This window comes from Prionailurus viverrinus, chromosome B1 (genome assembly GCF_022837055.1).
Source record: "Prionailurus viverrinus isolate Anna chromosome B1, UM_Priviv_1.0, whole genome shotgun sequence".
NCBI classification, from domain to species: Eukaryota; Metazoa; Chordata; class Mammalia; order Carnivora; family Felidae; genus Prionailurus; species Prionailurus viverrinus.
Genome location: NC_062564.1, coordinates 66,565,118 through 66,585,898, shown reverse-complemented (window position 1 = coordinate 66,585,898; position 20,781 = coordinate 66,565,118). Strand labels below are relative to the sequence as shown.

The following is a 20,781-nucleotide window of genomic DNA, read 5'->3' as shown; positions in this document are numbered from 1 at the left end:
TTATAACTTTTCCTACTTATTTTTTCTTTATTTATTTTAATGTTTATTTTTGAGAGAGAGAGAAACAGAGTGTAAGCGAGGGAGGGCCAAGAAAGAGAGGGAGACACAGAACCTGAAGCAGGCTCCAGGCTATGAGCCATCGCTCAGAGCCGGATGCGGGGCTCAAACTCAGAAGCCTTGAGATCATGACCTAAGCCGAAGTTGGATGCTTAACTGTCTGAACCACCCCAGCATCCCTATCTGTTTCTACTTCTGAAATTGTGATGAAAGATTCAAGGAAGTCTCACGCCAAATTCCACCATACATACCAACATCTAATATCACCTGGTGGCAAAGCAAGCATTTTCTACCAGGGAGGTGACATTAGGCCTTCGTCCATCTCCAGCTATTTGAGGTCTCTGGTAGTCCCTACAAGAAACCTAATAGTTCTTAATGATCCGATTGGCACAGGCCACTTCTCAACACTCTGATATCCTGTCTCAGCTAAAATTAGAAGTAAAACCTGATGAAATTGTTTATAAGCTCTTTCAGTTTATATACACTAAAAATTTTAGCACTATATTTCTTCTAAATATAACTATACTCTTTCAATCGATACTGTATGGTGATAGTTATATACTATTAGAATCAAAGTTTCATAATTTGGGGTATCAATATTTTTCGAATAGCTGTCTCTGCATCAAAAAAAAGTAAAAGGCCATGTAACACAAACTATAAAATGAGCTATAAAATTAGGGATAGGAAATATCAGATACAAGTATTCTGCCTTATTAGATTTCGCAGCAACCGAGACTGAGTGGTTTTGGAGAAAAGAATGCAGTTCTCTGCTAATACAGCATAAAAAGTGACCACATGGGCTGGATCTTGAAGAATAACCTCAATTAAAATTGATCGATTCTACTATTTCCCTGAACTACAATAATGTCTCAAATATCCTGATATTTCAGCAAGTAATAACTTGATGAGTCAAGTTTGAAATCAAAATATGAAAAAGTTCATCAACCCAAAGACTGAAAAAACACAGACTAAGTGAAGCTGTATAATGTCACATGAACATCTTTCACTGGCACTGTTTATTTTGTACAGCTGTAGCTATGTGAAAATGTACTACTTTTTAAGTTATGAAGTCTAAGAATTCAGTGGTAATATGAAATCTTTTTCAAACATAGTATTAATATGAAGCTGTTCAGTTACAATATGGGGTGATAATAACAAGCGGGTCTATAGAGGAGTGGTGTATATAGCACTTTCATTTGTTGTTAAAACATAGTTAAAATGTGTTAAATATTTAATTATAGATTTTTAGTTGAGTGCCAAAATATCTACAAAGGGCAGGAAAATAATCTGCACTTTTAATGAGACGTCACAAAAATAATATCCTTTATATGAGAAATGTGTCAACCCATAAATTAATAATCTCACTCAATATAGAAGTAAGATAAACTCTTGCTATCAAAGAAAATGTTACCAACTCATATATTATAGCAAAGATGCAGTCATTAAAAGAAACGTTAAGCTGTCACTTAGGTAGTTTTCAGATTGCTAACATAGGAAATTCTTATAAAAGATTATTCTAATAAAATGAATTGTGTCAATGGAAATGATTTAAAGGCAATCACTAGTTCAGATCTTTAGTTTGCTAATCTAATTTAGTTTGTATCATTTCAATCTCCATTTTTCATCAGTAACAAAAAAGACTGGTATACTTTTTATGCTTTAGTAGGTCAAAAATTTTGTAACAAATTGCTCATGACTTCTTTCTATCGTCAAAAATCTATTACATCACATATATAAATTATTTATACTACAATAAAATGCCACATTAAGATTTCTAGAGATAAAGAGAATATTTTTGAATTTGAAGTTGAAAAAAAACAAGAATTATCACGAATTAACTTTCTTAGATGTCTTTTTTATAGATCACAGCAATTTTATTGATCTGATTATTACTAATTTTGGATTGCAAAATGTGTATCTTCTAAGATTCTTTTCTAGCAATTGTCAGCCTTAGTGTTTTAGGTCTTTTCTTTTAAATACATATTTTTTTAATCAACACCCTCTTAATTACCCAATTATCCTTGTTCAGTCTCTCAAAATTTATCACTAGAGGATTGCAGCCTTTAGTCAGTAGTGTTCTGGTAAATATTACAAAACAAACAAAACAAAACGAAAACAATGCAGATCTCTGAGCTGGAGTGGGTTTGGAATTGGGGGTAGGGCTTTCACTTGTAGCACTAATCAATGTCTGTGGTGTAAAGGTTCCCACCATGGGCCACTTCCTAGTCTTCAATGATATCAACTCAACAGTAAAATTTCTGAAAACTTAATCACTGACTTCAACACACCACTGATTGCACTAATGTGCCCAATCTTGTTTCTTAACTGCCTTTTGCTCTCAGCTTTCTAAGTGATCTTTCCAAATTTAGATCTGACAATTCCATATTTCTACCAGTATCTTTCTTGCCTACCACTATACAGATTATCTCAGTTCCTCAATATTGCATTCATGGAGTTTCAAAATCTAGCTCTTCTTAGTTCCCTCCTGAGCTTTTTTTTTTTTACTAATTCCCCCTTTTCACTCCATCTCCCTCAACTCTGACATTGCTTGTAATTTCCCACACCTCAGTCTTTGCTGATATGCTCTGCCTAGCAGAAAAGCACATGGTTTCATTTTCTCATCCAGAACTCCTGTATGAGGGTATGCTTAATTCAGAAGTTATTTCTGCTTAGAATCCATCCCTTAGAGTGGCCTTTTTTTTCTAGTATTTTATACAAGTCACTTTTGATCCATGCCATATTATTTTCTAATTGTTTTCTTCTGTATAATTTCCTGGAGTTGAGAAGAAAGCTTTCTTATCTATTTTTATATTTGTAGTGACTAGCCTTGTGAATGTCACATAAGAGTATAACACATGTTGGTTGTTGTGTATAAAGTTAGTAACTGTAATGGAAATATTAATCGAAATATGTAAAAGTGTACCCCTGGATCACTGAACAGCTAAGTTTTAAACTACAAAATACTTGCATAAAATAAACCACACTTACTCTTCTTTGCCTGGCTTGCATCTTTCTCTCTTCAATCTCTTTTCTCTGTCTTTTTTCTTATGTCACTGTCTGTCTCTCTGTCTGCTTCTCTGGCTTGCTTTCCCCTTTTTTCATCCTATCTTGTCTTTTTAAATTTTATGTTTAGTTGAAAATATTTCTCTTTTAGGAATAGACGAAGTACAATATACCATATACTAAAATGTCTAATTTTCTTATTTATTTAATAATATATTACTATAATTAATGACCAATTATAGCAACAGTCAGAAGAAAGAGTTATCCTACTCTGTCCTCCAGGCAGTTGCTATAAATGTAAACTACCTCTCAAGATGATTTGCAATCTGTAGCTTCCATAATGCTTTAAACATCATTGATGCTTTTTTCCCATCTTATCTGGTCACCACCACCAAGGGCCTATTTGCATTACTTAAATGATCAGTAACAAGTTTACTGCAATTTCCTTCCTTTTTATAGGAACAATTTCCATTAGGATGAACACATTACCCAGTGAGCACATTGCAGATGATATATAGTATTCCATGCCTCACAAAATCCTCAATCAGGCAGCTAAACAGCACTTGGTGTAATGTCTCCTTTCCCTCTTTGTTAAGAAATCTATTTAATTTCAATCTACTTTTCATTTTACTTATTTTATTTTATTTAAAGTTTATTTATTTATTTTGAGAGAGAGAGAAAGAGGCAGAGGGAGAGAGAGAGAATCCCAAGCAAGCTCCCCACTGTCGGTGCAGAACTCAATGTGGGGTTCAAACCCAAGAACCATGAGATCATGACCTGAGTCGAAATCAGACACTTAAGCAACTAAGCCACCCAGGTACTCCTTGATCTATTTTTTAAATCGTCACCTAAAGATATAATGAATATTCATTAGAATTATAAGATAAATATATTTTATAAGAAATTATCATTCCAAAATCTGCTAATGATATCAATGATAGATTATGCTAAATATTCATTCATCATATAGCACTACAGAGTTAGTCCATTATAAACTTATACTAAGACTTACTACAGACTTATTGTAAGTCTATTATAAACTAAGGGAGAGAGTTGTAATAGGATTTCCTTAAGAAATGAAAGACTGTTTTTGAATAAAATAAACAATCAAAAGATTGAGCATTACTAAACACAGTGTCAGGCATATATAATTTATATAGGTAATATTCATCGAATCAATTACTTGTATAAAAGTATAACAATGGATGTGTATTAATTTATTCTGTCAATTCTTAAAGTGTTTGTTACAAACTAATTTGTTATTGGTTTTGGAATATCTGTAAGAGGAATTGCCATACAAAGTATCAGGACTGAATAACTGTAAGATGTGTTAATAAGGTATTTGGCATATACCTTGTTAACAATAAATACTTACATATGTACATGCATTTTTCTTTTATTGTGGTGACCCTGAGGCACTACAAGATATTTCAGTAACTCCTAAGCATTAAATAATATTGGGTTATGTTCAGTGTAGTGCATTAAATCCCCTAGGATTCTCAGAGGTAAAAGTACTCCAGAGCTGTTTTTAATACTTCAAAAAAAAATGAATATAAACATTAATCCTTGTGGTGCATAAGGTCTTACAGGCTCTTTGAAAGTGTTTCATTGCTTAGTGTTAGACTAAACTCACTCAGTAATACCTTTCATTCTCAGATTGAACAGCTTCTCACTGGAAGATGTATATGATTGGTGCATTTGTTTTAAATCAGAGGGGAAAGGGGCGCCTGGGTGGCGCAGTCGGTTGGGCGTCCGACTTCAGCCAGGTCACGATCTCGCGGTCCGTGAGTTCGAGCCCTGCGTCAGGCTCTGGGCTGATGGCTCAGAGCCTGGAGCCTGTTTCCGATTCTGTGTCTCCCTCTCTCTCTGCCCCTCCCCCGTTCATGCTCTGTCTCTCTCTGTCCCCCAAAAAATAAATAAACGTTGAAAAAAAAAATTTAAATCAGAGGGGAAAAATAGACCTTAAGAATGAGATTATTAAAAATTCAGAAAAAAAAATTAAGGTGCTAACTGTGGGCAGAGGATATATGATTTAAATGATCCTTTGATAACACATTTGGGAGAGAGTGGTTTAAGGTGGGTGGCATTAAATATATATTATTGAATTATGTTTTTAAAATAGACATCTTACTTATGTTGAGGATATAATTATGTTGCTTAGATGACTACATTTATCCTATAAATGTGTACCTTTCTGGCTTCCTGAAAAATAGATATTAGCATGAAATTCATACTCTGTTGTTTATTTACAAGTAGAATATGTGCTTAACCTCCTATTCAAAATAACTGAATTGTCAAATAAATATGCTGTACACTTGAAATTAATATAACATTGTATGCCGATTATACTTTAATCATAAAAAATAGATCGATAGATAGATAGATGATAGAAACTGTAGATTTCCTACATACACACCTATGTTGTCCCTGAATAAATACAGTTTTATTATAGAAACACTGGAATAGAATTTTAGGTAGAGATTTTAACACTCTAATATAATACTGTCCAAGATGGTAGTCAATGACTACTGAGCATTCAGAATGTAGATAGCCCAAAATGAGAAATGAGATATGTTGTAAGTGTAAAATATATGCTAGATTTATATTTCGTTATGCTTCAAAATCACATACTAAAAATATTCTGTTGTTAATTTGAAAATTGTATAATATCCTAATATAAATCAAAATATAAAATTAAAAAATGAGTACAATATAATAAATAAATTAAAATAAAATATATGCTAGATTTTAAAACTTGATAGGAAGAGACGATAATGTATTTCCTTCATTTTCATAATGATCATATGTTGTGATAATATTTTTTTGGTCTATAGGGATAAATAAAGTGTTAATAAAATCAATTTTACATGTTTCTTTTAAATCGTTTTTTTAAATGTTTATTTATTTTTGAGAGAGAGAGTGCAAGCAGGGAAGAGGCAGAGTGAGGTGGGGACAGAGGATCTGAAACAGGCTTTGTGTTGGAAGGAGAGTCAGATACTAGGCTTGAACTCACCCACCTGGAGATCATAACCTAAGCTGAAGTCGGACACCTAACCTACTGAGCCACCCAGGCACCCTACTTGTTTCTTTTTTTTTTTTAATGTGACTGCTAGAAAATTAAACGTTTCTAGGATGACTACCATTTTTGCATGTATTATATGTTAAATGGACAATGTTGGTCTTCAAAGAGAAATAATAGCTTGGTAATAGTAATAAATGGAGTGTTATGATTATAATTTTTATAATTATGGTAACTTCACACAATGCAAGCCATTAAAAATATGTTAAGCTAATCAATAGTGAGATATCTTACCCTAATTAATTAAAATTAGGAATAATTAAAGTAAATCTTGAGGATATAATAATATAGTCACATTTTCATAAAAAAATGTGCATATATGTATATCAAAGTGATTATACCTAAATGATGGAACTAAAATTGATTCCTATTTTCTCTCTTGTGCCTTTCTGTTTTAACTACTACAAGAACCAAAATAAATTGTCATTGTTAAAAAGGATATGGAATTATGGTACTTAATAAAATTGAAGTTTGTTGGCCAAACTTTATTAATATGTGATTTGGCTTAAAATTTATTAAAATTCAAAATTCCATTTCTCTTGTTCTGATTCATTTCCTCTTTTTTAACAAGACAAATAGATTCAAACTAATATTATACAGCTTAAGTCTTATTGTTTCTACATGATATTGATAAGGCCTACTTAAAACTTCTTGTTTTATCTGGTTATAGCCATGTGACCACAATATGAAAGTGATAGAACTCTCTTAACTAAGAGGATAAGCCTCTGGCTGGTTTAAAAAAAAATGTGAAGGTAATAACAACTATATATTAAAATACATTTAACAAAAATGTGTTTTCTAAGTGCTAGCTTTCAAATCCTTGAATTAAAAAAAATTAAAGATTAATTGCCTAAACATGTATGATTATCTTATCTATTTAAAAAGCACTTGGTTTTATATATCATAACATTCACTTTGTAGATAAATGTCTCCATGGTGGATCATTTGACAGAGCAGAATCCTATAAAGAAACTTTCACCTGGTAAATGTAAATGAAATGCATTCTCAGACTAACCTTAACTAGAGAATTCAAAAACAGCTACAAATTAAAACATGATACATTACATTCAAATTGTTTTAAATTATTGAACAAGATTTAGTCAGTTAAAATCAAATCCCACTGGTAGAAACTCAGTTCAGAAATATGAGATACTTTCTATTTTTTTTTTAAGTGGGCTCCACACCCAACATAGGGCTTGAATTTAAGACCCTAAGATTATCAGTCCTATGTTCTATTGGCTGAGCTATCCAGGTGTCCCTGAGATACAGTAAATTGAAGCTAAGGCCTTGATGCCAGGCTGCAGCAACACCGTCGTGCCCAAATGACACTGGGGCAGCAGTGAAGCTGGCGATCTCCACAAGAACTCCATTATGAAGAAGATGCCATCCAGATAGAGCTCAGAACCACAGAAGCACAACGCAAGGCTCAATTCAAGGAGTTTCTGAGAAATTAGTATAAAGAACACGGGGTTAACAAAGCCAAAGTACCCATGAATTACAGAAATGATTTTGAAAGTCCAAAACAGCCTTAGGCAAACTCTATTGCTGAACACCATGCTGAAGTCAGAGGAAAGTAATTTTAAGTCAGATCCACTAAGTCATGATTGACAAGACAGGGTACAGCATGGAAAAATAAGAACGATTAATCAATTTCTATTTTATTGTTTCTTATTTCAATTTTATTTTGCATCACAAAAGGCCCTACTCTCAATATCTATATGACACAGAGTCAATACTTTAAGAAATAAATACGAGGTTTTCACTTGAAATAAAAGAGAAGCTAAAATACCTATTTCTGCTTTTATGAGTTCCAAGTAGTTAGGTCAGCAAGTGACCAGTGAGAAATCATTATGGAGGCTACCAGTGAGAAAACTACCAGTGAGAAATCATTATGGAGGCTATAGGTAAAAGGAGAAACATAAATGTGCACTAACTACAAAAGATTAAGATAATCTTAGCAATCTGGAGGGAAGGGTCATCTTCAAATGGAAAAAAAAATAAGACTTTCATTATTTTTAAAATTAAACTTCAAGTTGGTATTGCTTTACCTGTTGTCTATTAACAGTTGGTATGTGCAATTTATCTTGTTTAGGACAAAATCTGTCCTTTTGGAATATGTGTCTATAGGTTGGGTCTCAGCAATCATTTTGGACAGTCCTTTCCCTAAAAGGTCTAAAGAACTTAGAACATAAAGTGGAAATTACCTGTAAGTGAATGATGCTGACCTTTATTTACCTAAACTGTCAGGGCATATCTATAAACTCTAACATAGAAAATTACAAGTATACAAACAAGTGAGTTAATTTTTTTAATCACAGTATGTAGTAAAAAAGTTATTTCCCCCATGTGCTAGGCAATTTAAGTTGCTGTGAGGTCTCCTACTACAATGATCTGTACATGGGCCTATGCTATAGTAGGTGTAGCAATGTCTAATACAGAATTTCCCAAATGAGTGTGGGATTTTTGTGAGGTTAAAAAGTAGAATGCTGTGAGTACCATGGAAGCCTTCTTCTCACCTTGTGTTCTCACCCCATCACCCACCAATTCCTCCAGAGGCAACCATCATGTTAACTACTAAAACCATATACGAGTTACCTATTTTGGATTTGATCTAAATATATACTTGATGTATGCTTGTGTGCTCCACTAGTTTCCTCCACATTTTTTTCTTTTACTTTTTTCCCCTACATTTAACCTCTCAACCCCCAGAACTTTTGCTTCTACCCCTACATCTCCGTTGAAAGTGCTGTGACCAAAGTCACCCACACCTCCTTGTGATCAAAACTGGTAGCCATTTCTTTATCTGTCATATATCTCTTGTTTTGAACTCAGTCATAGAAATTGCTCATCAACAAACTCTAGTAAAGTTTTATAAATACATAGTCCTTTGGTTTATTCCCTATTTCTCTAAGCATTTTTGTTTTTGTTGTTGTTGTTTGTTTTTATTTATTCATTAAGTTATTAAAGTTTATTTATTTTAGGAGAGACAGCATGTGCATGTGTATGTGAGAAAGTGGGGGAGGGCAGAGAGAGAGGGAGAGAGAGAATCCCAAGCAGGCTGTGCACTCTACACCCAAGGTGGGACTTGATTTCATGAACCATAAGATCATGACCTGTGCCGAAATCGAGTCAGGCACTTAACCGACTGAGCCACTCAGGTGCCCCTGTTTGTTTGATTTTTAATTTCATTACTTAATTTTAAATTTTAGTTCCCTGTTGCTCTTTTGCTCATCTCTTTTGTCTTTACATACTCACCTTGGGTACCCCATTACCTGCCAGCGCAGGTTTTAACTGTATGCCCCATATTTCTATTTGTGTCCCTGAACTCCTACTTGAGATCTAGGCCACAATATTCTCCAACCAAATGTTTCTATGTAAATATGCCAATATGCTGAAAATCCAACTCAGTATATGTTCCCAAACTTGCTTATCTTACTGTGTGCCCTACTTTAATAAATAGTACCATTGTTCACCTCAGTATGCAAGCTAGATAGCTGGACATTATCCTTGACCCTACTGTCTCTATCTCATGTATATGTAATCACTCAAGTTGAAATGATTCTGCTTGTAAGTTACTGCCCAAATATGACCACCTCTCTGTATTACTGTTCTCTTTTAATCCTGACCCTTTCACCTTTAACCCATATTACTGTAATAGTTTTAATTCTTCTCACTAAACTCTGTTATTTTTCTCAAATAAATGTCTTTCATATACTAATGACCTAAAATCTATGAATATTAATATAATATTCATATTTCATTGCTGTGATTATTAGATGGTTCCAATAAGTAATATTTTTATTATAGAAATTGTGACTTCCTAGAAAATGATTTTTTCCTCATAATGTCATTATCAAATCTATATTCCATTAAGAAGTGTTTCATATAAAGAAATATGACATTTTAAATATAATCATGAATACTTAGGTAATTTAAAATAACTGTGCCATGTATTTTTTTAGTATTTTAAAATTTTAGAATCCTAATTATCTATTCTTTTTAAGAATGGAGAGAGAGCTATTATACAATTAGTTTCAATATAAATGCTCACAGTTGATGCATTATGCTTGCAAAAAACTAATTTTTTCATGCCTAGTAGAAGCACATTTCTTTAGGAAACTTTCCACACATAAAGATCATTTAGAATTGATAGAGATTTATTTAAGTGTAACATTAGAACTTGAACTAATAGAATACATACATATCTTGAAGGACTTGTACGTGGATTTAGGAACTGCAACTCATAACCATTTAATGGAATTTTAAGAATCTATCAGAATTGCAAACTCTTCATTTCATATAATTTTAAGACTTAGCACTATAGTCAGAGCAATTTATAATTTAACTCAGAAAATAAAGTACATAGAAAGCATTCTCAAAACAAATATTCTTTCTCTGGATAGCCAATTGCACCACTTTTTGTTAGCTAGAAATAAAAACAACTAATTCCTAAAACCAATAATCATTTAATAAAAATTTATTATCTTAACTGAGTTTGACTGCAAAAATAGGTAAACATATATTTATCTGAGTATCATTTATGAAAATTAAATGCCTCAATTCAGTGTATGGTCATGTTTGATAACAAATAAATTGCATTTACCTATATAGACTTAAGGCAAAAATATAGTGCTCCATGCAAATCAAACAATCAAAGATTTTAATTTAATTTTGAGTGCGAAGAAAATAAAATGCTGTTTTCTCATATGTTAATTCAAGTCCTTATGGTCAATAATGGCACTGTTTACTCATTTTTAATTCTATAAGAAACCTTTGCACTGAAAAATCTATACATTTAACTGAAATTATTCAAGACAACAAAAGGCCTGGGTGAAAGAATTTGCCATCTGACCAGAGGATTTAGTATTTCCTCTAAGTATTCAAAACTGTGTCACTGACCTCATTTAAAATTTATTTGATCCCATAAAATAGATTTCCAAATTTATTAATAAAACAAGGCATGGTTTAGAATGCTTGATGCTCACACTGAGAATTTATTTTAAATATCTTTTTAATAATACCCAAATTTCTGGAGAAAAATTAAGAATAGCATCCAATGCCTGTGTCAAATATTAAAATAATCCCTCTTCTTACCCAAAAAGGGGAAAAAAAGGCTATTTTACAGAAAACCTTATTACCAACTGTAATAACAATTTACTAGTGTTATAATGGTTGATAATGTACTATTTTTTATCATTAACCTTTTCTTGTTTGCACGTTACATTTTGCTCTTCTTTCTTCCATTTTATACTATGGCAGAAAGAATAATATAATGCAACTCTGTCTATTCTTGTCTCTACCAGTAAATAATTAATGGATTAAGAGAAGTTTTGTTTTTGTTTTTGTTTTTTAACTTCTCTGGACTTCGTTTATTCTTTTGAACATTAATTTAGGGACTGTTTAGTTTTCTAGGTTTTCATTTTAAGAGTTATCTGGAGGAATCATTCTGGATATAAAAAAAAAAAGATTATTTTAGCCTTACTAGATCTGTCATTTTTATCATTGTCTGTCTGAGATTATATATTCCTAAGGGAAAGAAAACAATCTTTCTAAGTTGGTTTAACTATCACAGCATTCTATACACATAAGTACTTAATACATGATTTTCAAATAGATTGCTTTTCTCACTATTGTTACACATTTTTATTCATGACACTACCTTAGTATTTTATAATGCAGTGACTTTTTGAAATTATGCCATTATTAAAGGCCTGCCACTAAACTTCACAAAGCCAAATTGGGTTTAGTTGTAAAGTATTATAATAGATGGAAAGAAAGAAATAGATACATGTTTTCTATTCAAGAAGTATAAATACTTTTTGCTAATCTAGACACTATCCACACAAATTAGTTCTTCTACCTCTAAGGGATCATTATATAGTCTGATGACCAATTTAAGCAAGGTGCAACACTGAAAATGTGATACTTTCCAGAAAATCGCTTGGTAAGACCACAAAGAATATTAAAATATTCCATATAATTCCAGCATTACTTAGAAAAACATTATCTTCTCTAAATGACTACATGAACATTATTTTATCATTGTTAAGGGATAGTTTTGCAATTACACAAAAAGGAAAAAAGCTCATAATACGATTGCTGATTGCCAAGTGCTTTCATTACTTAATATCTCTTTATGGCTCAGAATATTAAAAATGTAGACCTTGGGTGTGATGCATAATTTTGACCTCATGGCAGAAACATTACAACATTCATTAAATTCATTGCCTTTACTATATATAATTTCCATAAAATTGTTACTTCTAAGAGTTAACCCAAATCATATAGATTTTTTTCCATCCAACTTCAACAGTTTCTAGTATAATTTAGCTCCTTCACAGACAACATTTTATTATTTCTCTATTGAATGCTTTTACTGATGATACAAATTTCTGAATTGCAAAATTTTCTTTATCAGAACAATATACTGATCTACCTTGCCTTCCTTAGCAACATCAAATCATATCTCAAAACACAGTATCATTTTTTCCCTGTGATAGGGTAAGCAGCAGCATTCTAGACAAGATTCTTATTTACTGATATTGCCAGGGATCATTATTCAGTCTTTGCTGTACTGTCATAAAAATAACATATGATTCCTACTTTATTTTTATTGTTTTAGTTTCTAGCTCCACCATTTCATCAACAATATTTTTAATAAAAATTCTCACAAACATCTATTTAATTATCTTACTGATGCTTGATAAATTGCATGCCATTAAAAATATGTTCTGCTCTTGCTACAAGTTTCAATTACTTTTATTTAGTCAAACCCAAGTATCCGCCTAGTAGAAGGGTGAGAGATTGGAGCTGGTAGATTAGACTGATTGTTTAATAAAACAAGTTAGTAAAATAATAATAATAATTTATATATTTTCATAGAATTTCAATACTGGAACAGACCTTACAGTTGAATTAATTTCCGTAAATACCCTGGTATGTGATGCACTTGAGTTTTTATTTATGCTATACTTTTTTTGTCCAGTTTCCTATCTTTTATTGCCCAAAGTCCATATCCACTCATCCTGGAGACACATTCAGTTGCTACCACCTTCAAAAAGTCTTCGTGATTTCCCAAATGAGATTATATTCTAACTTACTTAATATTTTATGTAGTCCCTTCTGTGATGTGTATCTCTTTCTAGCTTATATATGGTATTTGTAAATTAATATATGACAATATTAATGTAATATAGATATAGAAGAATATAAATATAATTTCTTTTCTGATAAACCATAATATCTTCTCGTTGCCACCATAAGTACACAAAATAATTCCTATTACAGAGTGAAGTTTAGTGGAAAACACAAAGCCTTCACAGTCTGACATAGCTTTGATTATAAACTCAGCCACTTAGTTCTTAAGTTCTTTGTGTTTCAATTTCTTTCTACAAACGTAGAATAATAATGCTGCTTTCCTGTTGTTGTCTTTGAAAGGTGTCTATCCTTGATTGTGACATTTTTTAAGGGGTTAACTGTTTATAGAGTCACTCTGCATCTTGCTATCCTGCCTTTTAATTGGAAATGGAAATGTAATTTAATTAAATCTGAAGAGCATACTGATATCTTGGCTTAAAGCTTCATCACCTGCAACTATTTCACATATATTATTTTGCTTTCTCAAAACTTACATAAAATCTAATTTAATGTTTTAATATAAAATTATCATATGACAAGAACATTACTATTCATATTTATATGGATTTTCAGGAATTTAAGTAATTTCCGTAATATCAGACCACTGATAGATGGAAGAGGCATAATTCAAAAGAGATCTTTTTACATCAAGTACATATCCTATTTCCTGTCTTTTTTGAAAGCAATATATAAATGTGCATATATATAACATTGAAGATAGAAAGATAGAAAAAAATACTGGTTTCAGTGCTGACTTAAATCCTGTTGAGCTTTGATTCTTTGGTGACTTATAAAGCATATATAAATCATATTTCACCTATGATTTATAAAGCATATACAAATCATAAATCATATAAAGCATATAAAGCATATTTATGCTTTATAAAGCATAAATAGTCGATTTTAAGAAGTATTTAAGCAATTTAAACATACATAAATTATTCCAAAGTACCTTAATATAAATACAATTTTCCATTGTTATGCTAATTATTGTTAACATATATGCAAACTCTATTAATCTACCTTGGTTTCCCTATAGTGTAAAAACAAAAAACGAAAAACAAAAAGTCACTGTGTAAATAATTAAATTGTTCTCTATATACAGTGAAAACTAGTCAAGTGCTACTACTCCCCCCAAACTTTAAAAACAGCATTGTGGAATTCACGTTTTCAATGAGAATCAGTAAGAACTGATATCCAGGGTTATCAAATATTTCCAGCTTTTCATTTTAGGATTACTGCATCCCTTAACTTTTACATATGTTTCAGTACACTGCAGCACTTTATCTTACACCACTTCTCTTAATTTAAAAACAGCCTGTACTCTCAGATCAAGCAACATTCTGGATTGTGTAAAGAAACAGGAAAATGAACGAAGAGGAATTAGAGAATGAATATTATACTCACGGAATGTTCTATAAAATTCTTCAAGAGCCAGGTGCTTGTCAGAGTTAAAATCATCGTATTTCAGTAGATCATACAAAGTACAATCAGAAAGATCCTTGCCAAGTTCTTCCTGTTTTATCACCTGACAAGGAAATTATAACCATACAATTATAACCGTCTTAACATTTCTATAGCATAATTAATCATACATAATAATCACTTAGTGATTATTAAGTCTGCAGTCATTTTAAGTCTGCAGTAGGGCAAAGAACTGAACCTATGAAAAATGCTGATTTTCAGTTACTGGACAATTATTTTGAACCATTCCAAAGATATAAAGTTAAAAAGTTAAGATAGGTACTTAGAATTGTCCAAACTTTCTAATACAAAAATCTCATAGTAGGTCCCAGAAAATCTGAGCTTTACAAGGACATTTTGTATTTCACTCATTTTCTTTGCTCCATTTATACTGACTCAAGGAAATGTCTCCACATGAAAATTGCCTCCTACGTCTCAGTGACCTCTGTCAAAAGAAAACAGGGCTCTTTCTCAACAAAAATAGTGAGATCGTTTGTTCCAACTTTCATCTTCAAATTATTTGTGAAAAATGAAGTTAGATGTTTTGTTTTTTTTTCTCTGCCCAAACTCCTCCTCAGCTGGAAGTTAAGCCATTTGGGATTGTGCATTAACTCCCTTGGTCACAAAAGAGCTATTAAGCAAATGACTGTTTCCAGGAGCCAGAGAGAATTAATGCACCAATTGATGATTAAAATCTATCCAAGTGTGGGTGAGAAAAATCATCAAACTGCTTTTCTTCTCTGTGCTCTGTCCTATGGACTGAGGCAGTAGCTTTTTTACACTCTACTGATTTGACTATTGTGTCTCACATAAAAGAGCTCCCCAAGATTTTTCAAACATTCCTATCCATCTGGGTGGCTGCATAGCTGTGTCCATAGCTTTTCACATTCTCTCACATACAGAAACAGTATTTCACATTGTTGGAGCTGTGCATTATAGTTGTGTTTTTTCATCTTCTTTTAAGTTTTATTTATTTTGAGAGACAGCGAACTCAAGTGGAGGAGGGGCAGAGAGGGAGAGAGGAAGAATTCCAAGCAGACTCCTCACTGTCAGCACAGAGCCCAAAGTGGGGCTCGAACTCATGAACTCTAAGATCATGACCTGAGCCAAAGTCAGTCGTTTAACCAACTGAGCCACCCCGGTGCCAGTAGTGTGTGTGTTTTTTTTTTTTTAAAAGGTGGTGCATGTAATTAGAAAATGCAAGCTCTGAAGTCAGCCAGCTCTGGCTTCTGCACCTGCCAATGGCACTTAATATAGCTCTATAATTTCTGGCAAATTATTTAACCTTTCCTCAGTTAGGAATAACAGATAGTAACATTTATCTCTTATGGCTATTGTGAAGATCATATTTATAGACATGTATACACACACACACACATACACACACATATACATGCACACATACACACATAGTTAGATGTAAGACAACATATAACACATAGCTAAAAGTAATCATTTTAAGTTAAAAATAATGATTTTTTAAATATAATGTGTTTTTTATTCAAATAATTCACTGCAGATTTCCACGCCAGCTTGCACAAGCTCTGTTGTGTGTTCACAGTGTGAATCCAGACTTTCTTTGTTATATCAATAGCAGATCAGTGATACTAGTTTCAAAAGATTCTCAGATGCTATTGACTATTTTTTTTAATAACCCTTTGGGGAACACTTCTATGTTAAAAGTTCAGTTCTGCCTGAGTGCGGATGAGCTATAGAGGTAGCTCTGAGGATGGAGCTTAGCATATGGATCACTAGAGCCTCCGGCCCTCTTCTGTAGCCACCTGAGTGGTTTAGCAATGATGACACAGAGACGTTGCTAAATATAACTTCTACAATATACTGGGCTCTCTATTCTTGTGTTATATATTCACATTTCATTGGTTAAGCCGATGTTTGCTGCCTTGGAGGGGGAAAATAGGCAAAACATTTATCTGCTTTAATTGATCCACATAAATAGATATTGCTGAGAGTATTAAGCCCTACACTTTTGCATAGTCCAGCTGTAGGGATTAACAAAACTACCTAACGGCTGAAGCCATTTCTCCTATAAGCCTAATGAGAAAACTAATACTGCTTTTCTATTTAGAAGGCAACAGAGCTCTCAGTCATTCTCCATCTGTTATTTGTTAGATCATGGAAAATGACTTTCCCTGGGTGGTAGTGGGGGGGGGGGTGGCATATTTCATTTTACCTCACTATGCTCTTCCTAAAGTTCTGCAATGCTAGCATAATGGTAATGTTAAGGATGCAGTGACACTCAGGCTTGGTGTATTCAGGCATTTTAATAATATTTTTCAGTAATTTTTATTCTCATACATGTTCATAAAGAGAAGGAGATGGAAAAACCTGGAGAAAATATTCGTCATTTTATGTCTCATATTTTCTATTTTAATAGTTTACTCAGATTAAATCATGTCTAATTAGACAAAGAGAATGAACTTCTACCTTTTTTTCTGAATGCTGGCTTAAGACTAGACTAGCTTGATCTTGATTTGATCTTGATCTTGATTTGATCATGATTATACAACTTAAGCTGGACCTGCTGTTTCAACTAGTGTGTCCTAGAAAAGCAAATGGTTCTGGCTAGGAAATTTTCTAAACAAACAAGCAAACATACAAACAAACAAAAAACCCTCTTCACCTATACGGGACCATGCCCATATATAGGAGACAGGAGATTTGTCTCTCATCATCAATAGTTCAAGTATATATTTTCTTCATTTATTTTTTGGCCAATAAAACAGCCTACTTAAAAACATACTTCCTAGTTACTTCTTCTCCCCTTTAGAATTCCTGATGGGAGGGGCGCCTGGGTGGCGCAGTCGGTTAAGCGTCCGACTTCAGCCAGGTCACGATCTCGCGGTCTGTGAGTTCGAACCCGGCGTCAGGCTCTGGGCTGATGGCTCAGAGCCTGGAGCTTGTTTCCGATTCTGTGTCTCCCTCTCTCTCTGCCCCTCCCCCGTTCATGCTCTGTCTCTCTCTGTCCAAAAAAAATAAATAAACGTTGAAAAAAAAAATTAAAAAAAAAAGAATTCCTGATGGGAGCTGAGTAGTCTGGTGTATTCCAAATGAGGAGGGTACTTTCCTAAGACTTCTTAACCAGCATGGAGAAATGGCTTTAAATAACTAGAGCTTTGATCATGTTTGACTGTCTGCAAGAAAGTATGATAGAGGGGTGCCTGGGTGGTTCAGTCAGCTAAGCATCTGACACTTGATTTCGGCTCAGGTCATGATCTCATGATTCATGAGATCAAGCCCTGAGGTACTCTGTGCTGACAGTGCAGAACCTGCTTGGGATTCTCTCTCTCCCTCTCCTCTACCCCTAAATAAACAAATAAATAAATAAATAAATAACTTTAAAAAAAAGAAAATATGATAGAAAATAAGCAGATTTCCTTCCCAAGTGCACAGTAATACATTAAGCACTCTTTGGAACAGAGGATCCAAACTTGTAGGGCTTTCATAGTTGCCTGCATTTCTTTTGTTTATTTCTGGCATTGGCTTTCAAAACTTCCCAGTCTAGTTTCCTCAAAACACTCATGTTATTTCTGAACTAGAGATGATGACAGAGCCAGACGCACCAATGTTATCTAAGTATCCTACAATAAAGCTTTAGTCAAGGAGGTGACTCATAATTTTATTTGTTATCTATTGTAAAATATTGAGTATGTTTTCCAAATTTACCAGTGCTTTGGTGAACTCTCTAAGGCTAAAATAATGATAATAATTATTAAGTTAAAGATTCTCACTTTCTTTAATGATCAAAAATCAAGTTATATGAATACTCTGCTCCACAGAGATTAGAGTCAGTATGACAAAATAGAAGTATTAGAAGAATGTATGTCATCCAGGGAGCTCAGATACACAGTATTCCAGAGGGGTACATATTTAATTTCAAAGTAATAGAACTGTCAAAGTTGCATGAGGAATTATAACTCAGGAATGATTCAATGTTTTGATACTGTATTCTTTTTTGTCCCCAAACAGGACAACAAAACAAAACAAAACAAAACAAAAACTGTCTCTCCCCAAACTAAACTATTCTCCTTCATAAACTATTCTGCTTCATTTGTTTATTCAGGTATCCATTCAACAAATCATTTTTGAAAATCTACTATTTGCAGACACTTTCCTAGACTCTGATAATAGCCAACAAGATAAGAAACCCTCTTTTGTGAAATTTATATGCTAGTAGAAGGGAACAAATAAATATATAAGTAAAATATACAGTATGTCAGATAACAATTTATTTAAAGATAAATAAAACTGGAATTAAAAAAAAGGAAAATGCCAGAGGTAGGTGTAGAGGATTGTCTCCCTGCTATAAATATATATATGAATATATATATATATCCCTGTATGAATATTGGTTTTCCAGGAATATATCATGACTTGGGAATCAAAGATTATTATATTGACTCATAAAAGAGATATAACATCCATAATTTTGATGGTCTCAAGTCAGATCATGGTAATGACTCTATGGGCATGAGGGCATAGGAGCACAATGAAGTAGAATCTTCCAATTCTGTATCTTTTTCTTTATTATCCTTGGTGGAAACAGGGAAAAACAGCAACTGTAAACTCATGGAAAGATACACCACTCGGGGCGCCTGGGTGACTCAGTTGGCTGAGCGTCCGACTTCAGCTCAGGTCACAATCTCGCGGTCTGTGAGTTCGAGCCCTGCGTGGGGCTCTGGGCTGATGGCTCAGAGCCTGGAGCCTGGTTCCGATTCTGTGTCTCCCTCTCTCTCTGCCCCTCCCCCGTTCATGCTCTGTCTCTCTCTGTCTCAAAAATAAATAAAACGTTAAAAAAAATTAAAAAAAAAAAAAAGATACACCACTCAAAATTTCAAGCGTTCATCAGAGGTGAGCTCTTCCTTATCCTTTGCAAGCTATTTTTCCTCAAACTAATCATGACCACGTCACAATCACAGTGGTCTTAGTAGATCGGAGTTCAGTGTTCCTCCATTTTAAAGAAAGTACATCACATTTGTGAAGTTGAGGAGAAGACGATATATTCAGTCTTTACTTGGCAAATATGTAGATTACATCAAAATCTAAGGGTCAGGAAATAAATATACTTTTTTTAGAAATATGTATCTGTAGGCATTATCTTTAAGCCTCTCCCATACACTCACTGTGGGTTGGCTTCCCTACTACTTAGTTCTCTGAATATCTCCTATTTGACTTCCTTCTTCTCTCCTTATCTCCCTTCCCCCTTCCTTTTTCTTTTTAACAACTGACATGTGCCTAGAAATGTGCTACAGTTTTGGAGATACAGTAGTAAAAAAGAATGACATAGTCTTTGTCCTCATAGAGTTAATTTTCTAGAGAGAATGTGTGGGAACAAGCAAATAATTAAATAAACAAAATAATTACAGATTGCCAACAGTGCTCTAAAAATAAGGTAAACGGACAGAGTAAAAAACTAACATTACAAATTATAATTGTTTAATCATATATAACTGATGCTATCATACAATAGGTGTGTTAGAAGAAAAGGATCACATAAAAATTAATTACATCTTTCAAGTTGTCTTTAGGTTTCCTAACATCCGTAACACATTAGAAAACGTTTAAAAAATCAATAGGGCCAACATGAATTCTTTTGAATAATTCACTGAAGAGATAACATTATTCAACCCGTGGTGGGAAGAAAAAATACCTTATTTTGAAGGCATCCTATATGGCTCACAGGGATTCTCTGAATATGAATGCCAAATTTTTAAAAGCACGTTAACATTCTAAAGGAAAGATGCTATAAAAGATATGTTTAAATTTTTTAAGACAAAATTTTAATTTTCCAATTGTCTTGTGCATATTACGAACAACATTAAAAAAAAAGAGTATTTGAAACTAGTTACTAATGTTTCCAGATAGAATTGGAAGTACTGTTTCTTAATTGTAGCCCCAAGCTGCACCCAAACCAACAATTAGGGGCCTCACTTTTCTGTTAAGTGCTAACTGTTGCTATTATTATTATTCTGAAATCTTTAGCGCTTCAAAGGAAATTGCCAGTACTACTAAAATCTACCTAC

The 20,781-nt window shown here is 33.1% G+C and overlaps 1 protein-coding gene across 6 annotated transcripts in view; it reads right to left on the bottom strand.

Annotated features, from left to right (window-relative positions):
* The window catches only part of FSTL5 (follistatin like 5), a 1,137,298-nt gene that overhangs the window by 330,873 nt on the left and 785,644 nt on the right, over nucleotides 1-20,781 (bottom strand). For all 6 annotated transcript variants that reach the window (XM_047857444.1, XM_047857446.1, XM_047857448.1 and 3 more), the window contains exon 7: nucleotides 14,684-14,804. In XM_047857444.1, coding sequence (XP_047713400.1) covers nucleotides 14,684-14,804 — 121 coding nt within the window. The remainder of the gene's footprint in view (nucleotides 1-14,683; nucleotides 14,805-20,781) is intronic.